The sequence below is a fragment of the Nematolebias whitei genome, chromosome 9 (genome assembly GCF_014905685.2).
Source record: "Nematolebias whitei isolate Nwh7 chromosome 9, NemWhi1, whole genome shotgun sequence".
NCBI lineage: Eukaryota > Metazoa > Chordata > Actinopteri > Cyprinodontiformes > Rivulidae > Nematolebias > Nematolebias whitei.
In genome coordinates, this window is record NC_056506.1 from 31,835,170 (window position 1) to 31,848,250 (window position 13,081).

General features: G+C 39.4%; 1 protein-coding gene across 1 annotated transcript in view; it reads left to right on the top strand.

The window, feature by feature from the left end:
* The window catches only part of LOC119414221 (chloride channel protein 2-like), a 553,451-nt gene that overhangs the window by 536,645 nt on the left and 3,725 nt on the right, over positions 1-13,081 (top strand). The window contains exons 10-22 of the mRNA XM_037681320.1: positions 2,353-2,478; positions 2,670-2,754; positions 3,068-3,169; positions 4,646-4,748; positions 7,604-7,759; positions 7,844-7,913; positions 8,003-8,113; positions 8,233-8,446; positions 8,559-8,692; positions 9,826-10,070; positions 10,377-10,488; positions 10,619-10,665; positions 12,807-12,875. Coding sequence (XP_037537248.1) covers positions 2,353-2,478; positions 2,670-2,754; positions 3,068-3,169; positions 4,646-4,748; positions 7,604-7,759; positions 7,844-7,913; positions 8,003-8,113; positions 8,233-8,446; positions 8,559-8,692; positions 9,826-10,070; positions 10,377-10,488; positions 10,619-10,665; positions 12,807-12,875 — 1,574 coding nt within the window. The remainder of the gene's footprint in view (positions 1-2,352; positions 2,479-2,669; positions 2,755-3,067; positions 3,170-4,645; positions 4,749-7,603; positions 7,760-7,843; positions 7,914-8,002; positions 8,114-8,232; positions 8,447-8,558; positions 8,693-9,825; positions 10,071-10,376; positions 10,489-10,618; positions 10,666-12,806; positions 12,876-13,081) is intronic.

Below are 13,081 nucleotides of genomic sequence, written 5' to 3' on the forward strand. Positions count from 1 at the left end.
TACCCTTTCTTACTGAGCCATGAGGACTCATTTTCATGAGAGATCTTTTTGGGAGCAAATGGTAGATGGTGGAGATATACTGTATTTTATTATTTTTATATGTCAATCTTTACACATTTACCTTTTTTTTTTTTCCAAGATAGGAGATTTGAGAATGGCTTATCCTCAAGAACAATTTGTTTTCCAAGAAACATTAAACTTTTTGAAAGCATTCTTTAGACATACCCCCTCCCCACACCACCGCCACACTTTTTTAAAAATATATATTTATTTATTTTTTTTACAAGAGGCTGGATCTCAAAACTACAGAAACATTGCTGTCTTGTTTAACTGATCCTTAGTTTTGTAAATGCAAAGCTTCAATGCACACTTCAGTCAATACTGAAGTATTTTTTTTTAACAATGGTACAAAAATACATTTTATTTTATAAATATATTAAATCAATACTGTATTATCATGAAGACAAACATGTTTGAACATGTTGAAGGAGCTCAGTGAAAGTTGAGGAGGTAACAATATGGATTTATCGGAGACTAAAACTGAGTGAAAAGACTGAATTTGAATAGATTTGTATCCAACCAGTAACAGTTCAAATGTAATTTTATTTACTCTGATGACTTTTAGAGGGTACTTTATAAGATTCAAAGCTACAATTTCTTAATTTATTTCTTAGACCCTCAAAGTTTCTTCTAATATTACAATGAAATGTACTTTTTTGCTATTTTCTGTGTCAGTGTAATCTAGATGAAACTTTATTTGCTACTTTGAATGTTAAAGTGATGAATCACGTTTGGTCCACTCAGCAGCTGCTCCTCTGTTTGTCAGCAGATGGACTCGCCCACTTATGTAAATGTTCAAAATTCAAAAATTTCCTGAGTGCTGCAACAGCTTTTTGACCTTTCTTTTAACATCACTAAGAGGACACAATATTCATCTTAAAGATCTTTTTGTCTGATTCTGATGAATTATAGTTTCCCTTTATCTCAATTATAGTATGTTTGGTTGTTGTATTTTTTTTTTACCTGCAGCTCATAAAGTGCTTTGGCTTGCATTTATTTTTTCATATCAATTTGAATAATTTCAAATGAAACTATTTTAATGGGCACTTTTCATAATCTACAAACTTGAATCCTGAAATAGGATGGAAATATAGATATAAAAGTTATTTTGATCACTGACTTTTTTTGTGTTAGACTCAAATATGATGGATGATTCTGGATTCACGAAGACATGCGAGGCTTGTTTTGTGACATGACTGACACCTTGTCTCATTTGTTTAGAGCACTTAGAGTCAAACCCACACTGATGTCAGATCAGTACGTTCTGAACAAACTTCATTTAGAAAATAACCAGCCACACAAACGCATCATGGGACTATTTATTACAAACTACTGCTAATAAAGTCTAAAAATTCCAAAACCTTATTGATTAATATTTGACAATTTTATAAACAGACATCATAGTTGTGATTTGTTTAACACTCTGGGTTATGCATTTATTTTTGTCAATGTTTGTTTTTATTAGTTTGATTATTTATTTAATTATTTTGAGGTTGTCAAAAATCATTTTTGTTCTGACAAAGCCTAAAAAGCTTTCTATTTAAAAAAATTTTTAAAAAGTTACAATTTTTCACATGGATCCCTTTACCTTACAGTAACTTTGCTGCCCTCTAGTGTTCATTTGAAGAAAAACCAACCACAGCGAAATCCCTTTATAAATGCATTTTTACTCCCGTTGGCTTGACTGAAATCAAGACATCAGTAGCGGACGTTACACACACTGCAGCTTCTTGCTAGTATATCCAGTACAGAAAGATAATAATAACAAATTGAACAAAATACATTTTAAAAATCTCCATAAGCTTAATCAAAAACAAGTTATCATTTTCAGCTCCCTAATCTGGAGGGCATGGGCTGGAGGGTCTTCGCAAAACATCTGAGTGGAATTTTTTTTAAATTGTCAAAAAAAAAAAAAAAATTCATTTTGGGAGTAATTGGGGTAAATGCCTTGTTTTCTTAAATATTTTATTTTATGTAAATATCATCACAAAATAAATATTTTGTCAATTAAAAAAAGCTAATGTGGAGTGTTCCTTTTTAAACTAAAGATCTTAAAAAAGTTTAAAACATTCATTTAAATTAGATGTTTTTTATTTCAGGCTGAGATAGCTCTAAAATATTGGCTATATAATATTATTGAATTAAAAAATACAATTTTAAAGCAGTTATGTAAGGTGGTCGAGTGTCCCCCAAGAAACACATTTATAACATTTAAGAACCTTCCTGGGGTTAATGCAGCTGTTCATAAGCTTCAGTGTGTGGGCATCTGACTGTGTGTTTTTTGTGTTGCAGGTGTGCTGTTCAGCATTGAAGTCACGTCAACCTTTTTTGCAGTGAGGAACTACTGGAGGGGCTTCTTTGCTGCCACCTTCAGTGCTTTTATATTCAGGGTGCTGGCTGTGTGGAACCAGGAGGAAGGTAAAATATATTCATATAAGAGAGGGGATTCTGCATATGATCATGTTTGTGTAGTTTGAGGCACAAGGGTCACATTTTGTCAAAATAAATGTGTGTGTGTTTTTTTTTTTGTCCTAATAAAAAAATTCAGTAGATTCCAGATTCTGTGTTTGTTTAAAGCAGCAAAGTGAGAACAGTCTTGTCTTCCTCAGAGACCATCACCGCTCTCTTTAAGACACGTTTCCGTCTGGATTTCCCGTTTGACCTTCAGGAGCTGCCGGCGTTCGCCATTCTCGGGTAAGCTGGTCTCACCGAAGTGGTGCCACATTAAATCACCTTTACTTTTAAACCTTTTTCTTTTTTCTTTAGCTTAAAGTCACACAGCTGTTTGGAGTCTGTAGGGCAATTTGATTATTTGAAATTGCATTAAAAGCTGCCAAGAGGCCAAATGTGCCAACTTTGTCTGAATTGGCACAACTGGCTTATGTTTCAGCAAAGATTTTGTTTCAGATTTTCAAATGGCATGGTGTTTAATTGTATTTTATTTATTTATTCATTTTAGTTTTATGTTAACTAAACTAATCAGGCTGTTTTTGGGGTTTATCTGCAGGATTGCTTGTGGTTTTGGTGGTGCTCTGTTTGTTTATCTGAACCGGCTGATTGTGGAGTGCATGAGGAAACAAAAGACCATCAACAAGTTCTTGCTGAGAAAGTGAGTACCTGATCCAAGTTTTAATTACTATACGCCCTGATCAGCTACAAATAAGTACGAAGAGGGGCTGTATTATGTTTTCATGAAGTGAAAACAAGTCTCTTGGTGCAAAACCCTGCAAAGCTGGACCAAACAACAATAACACTAAGAACACAACGAGACAAAACACACACATTTGAACTTATTCGAAGGCGTCTGAGCAAAGAAGCAGAATAATGAGACAAAACAAACTTCAGCGAGCAACAGGAGACACAAATAAAACAGAAAACTCAGCTAAACATGAAAAAACGTGCAGAAACATGTCCATTAATGACAGAACAACAAAGCAGAAACCGTTAAAACGATATGAGTACGAAAAGCAACGAAAAGGAAGAAACATCACAAAACTAAAACAACTTTATAGTTCTAAAACACATCAAAATAAACAAGCAAAACAAGGAAAATGCAACACGTAGAAAAGTTTGCCACAGAAACCAAACGCAGCTGTGAAGGAAAAACACAAATGAGCAGAAAATCAAACCGTTAGAAAAAAAAAAAAAACGCAAGACAATTCAACTTAATTCAAAAATACTTTATTAGTCCCAAAGGGAAATTAAATGTTATTGTAGCTCATTATCCTCGTTTCATTAAGAGATGTTATAGATGCTGATGGCTGTAAGCAGGAAGGATGTCTTGTAAAGGTCCTTCCCAAAGTGGATCTGAAGAAAATGCCTACAGATGCCATCCGATCCGTCCACCCAGACTCGGATGGCCTCTCTGTTCCCCCAGGCTGCAGGACCGCCCAAATGCCGGGAAGAACTCCTCCCAGAGTGATGGTCACTCCTCCCAGCAGCCCGCTAAGCTCCTTGTCACTGCGGATAGTCTGCTGCATGCGCTGGGGGATGATCCTGGTCCTTCTGCTGTCACGAGCCGCATTTCCTGCCAGTTCCAGGATCTCAGTGATCAAGCACTCGAGCACAGCCGGTAGGGAGATGGGAATGCATCTACGTCACCTCCTTTTCAACTCATTTGAGATTTGTGGCTGTAGTTGAGATATTATTTAAGCATTGAGATGGTAATCAGCAGCACCCAGTTGTGAATAAACCACCTTGTTGTTATGGTTAGGCATCATAACAAATGTCCAAAAGTTAAAAAGTTTCAGTCAAAATCCTTCCGGCTGAAAAACATCCGATACCAGAAGAAACAATCATCCAAAAAAGGTGATTTACATCCAGAAAAAGAGGAATGAAAGCAATATCTCAGAAACAACACAAGCAAAAACAAGATGCGCATCACAGAACAGCTGCTTTTAGAGGGTTCAACATTTCTCACAAACACTGTGACACCAACAAAAACAATTAAAAAAACAAGACAACAGAAGGCATCAACAAAAAAGAAAACATTTAAAACTTTTGTTTTTGTGTTATTTGCTGATGCATTTTGTCTCGTGTTGTCGAGTTAGTTCCGTCAACTTGAGCGCCACTAACGCCCCTGCAGTCCATCTCTTCCTGTCAGGCGGCTGCTGTACCCGGCTCTCGTCACCCTGCTGGTCTCTACGCTCACGTTTCCTCCGGGCTTTGGGCAGTTCATGGCTGGACAGGTGAGAAAATATGTCTGACGGGATGCAAGCTGGGTCTGACTGTTGTGAGGAAACTGATGGTGAGCGCTGCTGACAGGTTCAAATCCTGGTTTTTAATGAACTGTTTAACAACTGTAATGTTTCTCCATATGGTAGGTCTTTTAATGCATTTTATAAACATGTGTTTGACATGGGATAAAAATCCATAGCAGTGTTTAAAATAAGGAGTAAACGGTTCTGTTTGGCTGTCGAAGGATGTTGAGCTGCTTGCTGCAGACTGCTGCGAGCTGCAGCCTTCACTCACTCATTTAAATGTCATTCAGTGTCACTTTGAGCCTTTCACTTTTTCCTAACCAGAAATAAAATGTGCAGAATGACCCCTGGTCAAAATTACTGAGGGTCATCAGTCGAATGATATTTATCTTGATTTTTTTTTTTTTTTTTAATCACAAATATGGCAACCTGTTCATTTTATGGGATTTATTTTTGATTTTTATGAAATAAGTGTTTTGTAATTTATGTCCATTTTTTTCACTGAAAAGAAGAAACAACACATTTATGAGAAAAAAACATGCAAAATCATCAAATTCTCCAAAAACTAAAACATGCAAATTGCTCTGCTAGCAAAATATTTTACTTTCAGACTGCGCTGCTGTCTGATTCACAAGAAGAGAGCTGCTGGTTGAAATAATGGAGGGATTATAAAACTCTCAGAAGACGATTGTGGCAAAGCATGTTGATAGTGCTCGATGAGCTGTGACGATACGATTTAAAGCCAGAAAAATGTTGTTTTCTGTGAAAATGCAGTGTTGATGCAGAGCGCTGAATGTCTTTGCTTCAGTTTGTGGAAGAACAGACTTCAAACTGAACTGGTCCAAGTTAAAACCAGTAAAACAAAAGCTGAAATAAGCAAGCAATAGCTAAAAGCTACACATGGCAAAACTGTAGCTAAACGCTAAAACAATCATCAAATCTTTCATGAGAGTTTGATCGCTGCAGCAATCCTTGCAGAATGTAGCAGCCTGAAGAAAAAATAACAAAAGCTAAAAAAAAGTTTGATCAAAACAGTATCTTAATGCTAATCTTATTAAAACCAACAAAAGCTAAAATTAGCTAAACAATAGCTAAAAATACCAATAAGCCCAATTACACCCATAAGCCTAAATTAGCTAAACTGTTGCTAAAATCAAACGTTAGCAAAACAATTGCTAAAAGCAAAATAATGAAAAAATTTAACTAAATGCTAAATCTTTCTAAACTGTAGCGAAATGCTAAAACAACAAAGCATTCTCTAAAAGCTATAGTTGAGGAGCAAAATTTAAAAATTAGCAAAACATTAGCTAACCCATAAAAATGACTAAGCTTACTCAAATTAATCAATAATTTGCAAAACAGTTGCTAAGAGCTAAAAATAGAAAAAGGAACATAAATGCTAAATGCTGACGTTTGCATAATCGGTGCCTTAAGACAGTAGCTGAAAGGTTAAAGCATAAGAAGACAGAACTTGTCTGTCTTCTTATAGAGCTTTGCTCTTTGTCCTGTGAATCTTTTTCAGAGCGTCTCACATCTTCCGAGTCGTAAATTATGGATCTGGTCAGCTGGTCTCTCAACGCAATTTATAAAATTTTCTTGACAAGAAGACATGGCAAAGGAGAGCCCTCATATCCTGCAGGGACACTCACAGCTGGATACATGCTGGATTCCTACAGCGAGTGGAAGATGGTGTGTCTGTCCGTATTGTCCATTGAGGATGTTGAAGATGCATACATAATTGGATTTATGATAGCAGGATTTCTGCTTTTTGGAATCGGCAGGTACATGGCATACTGACAAATGTGGAAGATGTTGGCAGCGGTTCAGGCAATTGTGAGTCTGCCTGTCTTGTGCGAAGGAATGTGCCATGCTTCTAGTGATCAGACTCAGATTCTTTGTGAACTAAGCCATAAGCTGGATGGGATTTCTGAGAATCGCAGGCCACTTGCAGCTCCTGGAACTTGCCGGCGTGAAGGAATCGACCATGGAGAAGGCTATAAGCACTGCACGGCGGAGTGACCACAATTCTGGCCGTTTTGGATCGCCACTGAACTGGCAGTGTTCACGGACAACTCACCCCTTCCTGAGGACACCTGTGGACCTGTATCAGAGCTGAGCCCACTGATAGACACTGTACCATCTCTTATCAGGACTATGGAACTTTCTGGCAGTGTTTATGGACAACTCACCATCTTTGTCTGCCTCCTCTCATAAATGTATCGTGACGTCATTATGTGCTGTTTATGTGCAAGATCTTTTTTTTTTCAACTCTCACACTGTGCCCCGGCCAGGACACAGTGCGGGATATGATTTTTTTTTTTTTTTTACCTCCCCCTCGTGTTTTCTCTTTTCCACACTTTTTGTCTTAAACAGGTCTCATTTGTAAACGAGTCTCCAAGGCTCAATGTGATTAATCTATAAATAAAGGTTGAATGAAAAAGAATAATAAGACAGTAATAGAGCCAACAGGCTGAAGTAGATTTCAGACAGCAGTGTAGTTTAACTTGAGAGATTTTAATGTATTTCAAATGAGTGAATACAAAAAATAATGCAAAAAAGTATAAAAGTTGCAAACATTAAAGTCTTAGCACAATGAATAAATAAACACAAAGTATGTGGAAGTAGTTTGCTGCAACAAGGTTTTTGTGTCATTACATTGTTGTTCTTCTCTTCTCATTATGAATACATGCTTTTAGACTTTAAACCGTTGTCTCTTTAAATAAATAAAAAATGTGTCTTTTTCATTCTTTAGCAGCAGGTTGGTGTTTTCGGTGTCAGCAGGAGGTTTTGTTCATGTCAGTGATGGCCTGAACAAACTGCTTGTGTTGTTGTCATCCTGTCAGCTGACGCAGCACGAGTCTCTGGTCGCTCTGTTTGACAACCGTACGTGGTGCCGTCAGGGCGTGGCTGAGGAGTTCCACTACATCAGCCACCATCACGCCTGGAAACACCCTCAGGTCAACGTCTTCATCACGCTCGTTCTCTTCATCGTCATGAAGGTGAGCTTGGAACAAGGACTTCAGTAGAACCTTGGAAACAGCCTCGCGCTGCTCCACTAATATTTCCGGTTCTCTCCCTCCCAGTTCTGGATGTCCGCTGTGGCCACCACCATGCCCGTTCCCTGTGGAGCCTTCATGCCTGTGTTTCTAATCGGTGAAGACATACCTCCATGTTTCTGACTGTTCGCAGTCGTGGTCTTCCCTGTGAGGTTTAACCTCCTGCTGTGTCTGTGTGACTGACAGGTGCAGCGTTTGGCAGACTGGTTGGTGAAATCATGGCAGCCACGTTCCCCGATGGCATCCACGCAGACGGCAGTGTGTACCCCATAGTCCCAGGTGGTTATGCTGTAGTTGGTGAGTTGCCGTAAATCAGTCTTTTTAATCTATTGTCAGCTATTTTCTTATTTTTAGGGTAATTGTGTTTATTTTTAGCTTGTGCCAGTGTTTCCCACCTTCTTGCTGTCTCTCCTCAGGTGCAGCAGCTCTGTCTGGAGCTGTCACTCACACCGTATCCACAGCCGTCATTGTTTTTGAGCTGACCGGTCAGATCTCTCACATCTTGCCCGTGATGATCGCCGTGATCCTGGCCAACGCCGTGGCGCAGGCACTCCAACCGTCGCTTTACGACTCCATCATCCGCATCAAGAAACTCCCCTATCTGCCTGAGCTGGGGATGGGACATCACGAGTCAGTTGTTTTTTCTCCTCTTTATATCTTACGCCTCAATACTTTGCTTTCTTGTTTGTTTGTTTTTTTCTGTCTCACCTCTCTCTGCTCCTGCTTCCCGTTCCTGGTTCAGGAAGTACAACATCCGCGTGGAGGACATCATGGTCAGGGATGTGCGTTTTATCACTCTGAACTCTTCATACAGAGATCTGCAGGAGATGCTGCTGACCAGTCATCTCAAAACGCTCGCCCTGGTTGAATCAGGAGGTACGTCTGTATCTGCTGTAACTATATTTTAATTTATTTATTTGTTTTGCTCTGTCTAGACCTTAAACCTTCTCTCTCTACTCCAGTCTATCTGACATATGCATATTAAACAAAGTCTTTATGAACTGGATTGTTATGGTCTGAGTGATAAATTGATTTAAAACAACGGCTATATGAAGGCATTTTAATAGTAACCCCTCTGTACTAATATCTGAACATGTGTGCTTTTTCTTGTATTATGCCAGCTATTCCTTCACCTTTGCTAAACGTGTATTTAAAATGATCTAACTGTTAACTTGCAGAGAGTAATCACTGGATGCACATCTAAAATGAATAACTTTAGGAGTCAGTCTGATTCAAGATGGCTGCCACAGCTCAGTGACTTTATAAAACACTAACATGGTCACAGCTCAGTCAGTTTTACAGATATTGTGCTAAATTATGGCGTAGTCTTGAAGATCCATTCACAGCACACACACTTGAGTTTGACACTTTCAATATCACATGTATTACATACATAAATACAGATACATTAGATACATAAAATTATTTTAGTTTAAAACTTGCATGAAAGGCAGCGGGCAACATGCATTCCTTTAAGGAATGCTAGGCTTTCATCTCTATATATCTGTCTCTATCCTTAAAATATGTTTTATATCTGTACTTCCTGCTTACATCATGTTGGAGCCATTGGGGAAGACTCCTTCTTTTTTAATGTGGCAGCCATCTTGCCCCTCCAGCTTCTCCCAAACCTTCGTAATTTGTGAAAAGCAAAAATGAAAATAATGTCTACGATATATAACTGAGCTTGACTTCATTATTTTCAGCCGTGTGGGCCATTTTTTACTCTTTTTGATGCAGTGGGCAAAATATTTCTGAGCGTTAATCTTAAAAATATCATGCATTAGCCAAATAATGGGAAGTAGATGCTGCTTGCAGCCTCACAGAACCAAAAAACGGCTGATAAAGCATCTGTCTAAAATATGTGTTTTTGTGTCATTAGTTTTTCAGTTTAATGCAGAGGTTTGCAAACTTGGGTCTCCATCTAGAGACCTAAGCCCTCCAGTGTTTGATTACTAGAGGCCATCTTGTCCCAGTTCGTTTCTATCCTGACTCCTCTGCTCCGTCCTCAGAGTCCATGATCCTGCTGGGCTCCATCGAGCGGCTGCAGCTCCAGTCCCTGCTCTCCCTTCAGCTGAGCCGCCAGCGGAGGCTCGAGTACCTCCGCCAGCTGGCCCAGGACAACGGCACCCCCGACTCTCTGCCCAGCCTGACGTCCGACAGCTCCCCCAGCTCCCCATGCACCCACGTTCACCTCAACGCATCCACCAACGCCAGCGCTCGCCAAGGGGTCCGCTTCCTGGTGAGCTCCCAACAGGTGTGAGGCGTCTGGGGGGCGTCGGGGCGGGGCTGGGACCAGTCTGCCGTGGGTTGGGTTTTAGCAGTAAGACTAATCAGGAGCAGCATGTGAGCAGCATGTAGCAGTAGGTAAAGGCACAGATAGAGAGCTGGGACTTCTTGTTGTGGTAAGTGTTTACATAGAAACTACATTTTCAGAACTTTTTGATTAATTCATGTCCTCTTTGTCTCTGTTGTCTGTGCCCTTACCTGTGCTGTCCTGTTTGTGCCCTGCACGTGCTCGTCTTTGTGTCCGGCTCCTTCTGTTAATCCACTTTCCATGCAGATCTCCACAGAGGAGTCCTCCTCCTTCAGCCCGGTGGTGTCCAACGCTCAGCTGCCTCTGAAATCTGCCTTGAAATCTGTATCCGCCATCAGCAACACGGAGACGCCCAACAGTACGTGTCTCACACCCCTAAAGAGAGCTCGCACAGAGAAACAAATCTGTCAAACGTGGAGGACGCACACGTTGAACAACGTTGTGATGCAAAGGCAGCGTTAATGAACCTGCTTCGTTTTCTTTGTCAGGCTCACAGACTTTCTCTTGTGCTGATCAGGACAAGGAGCTGCTGGAGGTGAGTAATACTGTTTGAGCGTTACGTAAGAGCGTGACGTGCACTGTGTGTGAGAGGATGTGTGTGTTTGTGTGTGCTCTCTCTGAGTCCATGCTTGCCGCACTTTTGCCACTCATCTCGAAGGCAGCAGAACGTTCAGGTTTGATCTGTGGTCCTAGATCTTTCTCCAGTCGGTGACTGCACCCTAGCTACACAGCGTGCTGCCGATTCACGAGCATCCTGCATTTTAGTGCTTCTTCGATGGATTTCAGGTGCAGGCGGTGTCCTGCAGTGAGATATTCTGCAAAAATAAACCCACAAAGTCTTGTAAACTGTGTTTAAAATACTGAAAAGAAGATCAGAGATTTAAAACTTTTAGCCAAATTTTGAGAAATTACGTCACAATAAATCTAACTATTTAACATATTTCTGTTAGTTCAGAAAGTCAGAGCTGAAACAGTGGCGAACTGAACCTTCTTCACTAAGTCTCTGTTATTATACTGATTAATAATCAACCATACAATTAACATTTTACTTCTTTTTTATTATTATTTCTCCCCACTATTAGTTTTAGATTATTGGTTGCCTTTGGTCATTGTGTCTAAATGTTCCACAAGTAGACAGAAATGAGCTGTTTTAACATCAGAAGGGACAAAAAGTGTGAAAATATGACAAGTCTTTTAGTTGCTTTATTCTTACAAGTGAACAGAACTTATTTAGATTTTTATGCAAAAACATCCGGGTCACCTCAAGTATTATTTTACCAGAACAATATTATTTATACAAATATTATGACTGGTCTATCTGAAATACTCTCTTTCAATTTATTGTAAAGACTAGGGACCTTTTAAAAATATTCCCCATCATGTTTCACTTGAAACTCTAAATTATTATCTACCGGTATATAGGAACTTGTTCCCTGAGGGGACCAAATTTAAAATCTATCAGAGGGCTGCAGGCCAAATGCAAATACATCTTTAAGTAAAGTCTATTTATTCATTATACAGTTATTTAACCTTCCATTCTGTATAAAGAATATTACAGAACACAAAATATAACCAATAAGTCATATATATAAGAAATTAAAACAAATATTGAAATTTTAACATTTCAGTATAGGTATATGTAGTGCAAAATGTAAAAAAATGCATGTACAACAGCAACACAATGTAACAGCAACAATAATATGAACATAAATAAACAGTCCCATATATACTGTAGTCATTGGGACAACTTTTCCATCTAATGTTAAAGTCAATGGGTGGAATGACTGAGTGAAAACACATTGATTCTTTAAAAGAAGTTTTAGTAAAGTAACGAGGACAGCTTGGCGAGCCAACCCAAACGGCTTGACGGGCCAACTTTGGCCCGCGGGCCCCACTTTGGGCACCTATGATTATAGATAAAGTCATAAAATCCCATGTTAGGTAACATTGTTTACAAATATTAAAAATTATGAGTTTGCATGGCCTTTTCCCCCCACACTAACAATATTTACTGCAACAAAAGCAAAATGTTTCTGACTTTTCTGATGTGAATACAATAAATGAAGTGTCAAATGTTTGCAGTGTGAGCCAGTTTGGTTCTGTTTAGAGTTGAAGTTAAAGCTTTACATTTTAGCCGACCTCTGAGTGCCTTCCAGAGAAAAAACAAAAAAATAAAAATCAGCTTCATCAATTTTTCCGCAGCAGCAGAAGTTGAACCGTTGTGCGTCTGTTTTACTGCAGTGCAGTGTAGCAGTTTGTTACACCTTAGTTTTGCAGGTAAAAATATCTGATGGAGATGGTTGAACTCCACTTTTTGCATTCTTGTCTTGTAGCAGCAGTGGTTTTAAAAAAAAATCTAAATTGATTATTTTTTTAATCTACTAAAAGCGACATTTAGGCAACAGCTGAAGCACTAAAACGTGGGATGTGGGGAGCCTTTTTCCTGGCTGTGGCATTAGACGCCTCTTAAAGACTTTGTGCCTTCATCTTCATCTGTGGGGTAGTAATTATACCCTTTCAGGAAAACTGCTCACATCACCGAGTCCTCTCCCAGCAGAAGTCAGACTGAAATCCAAACGTGTCCATGATGTGGCTCAGATAATTAAAAACAGTGTCCAGTCTGTGTGAACCTGTGTTAATCTTGTGCTGTGATGCCTTCTCTCCCCCGGCTGGAAGAGTCCGGCCAGGCCGGCTTCTCCTGAAAACAGAAAGTCCAAACCCAGCCGAGTGAGGATCTCCATGGCGGTAAGACTGTCTGCCGCCTAGAGACTGTTGCTTAGTAACGGTTGCCTTGCAACATGCACACAGTACGAGCTGGACCAAAATATGTGTGGCTCTGCAGAGAGAGCGCGTGTGTGAGGAAAGTGAACGTGATTGTGTTTTGACATCTGTGTTGTACTTTAGTTTGTTAAACTGATGTTTCTGTGTGGCTGTGTATATTCTGTTTTTTT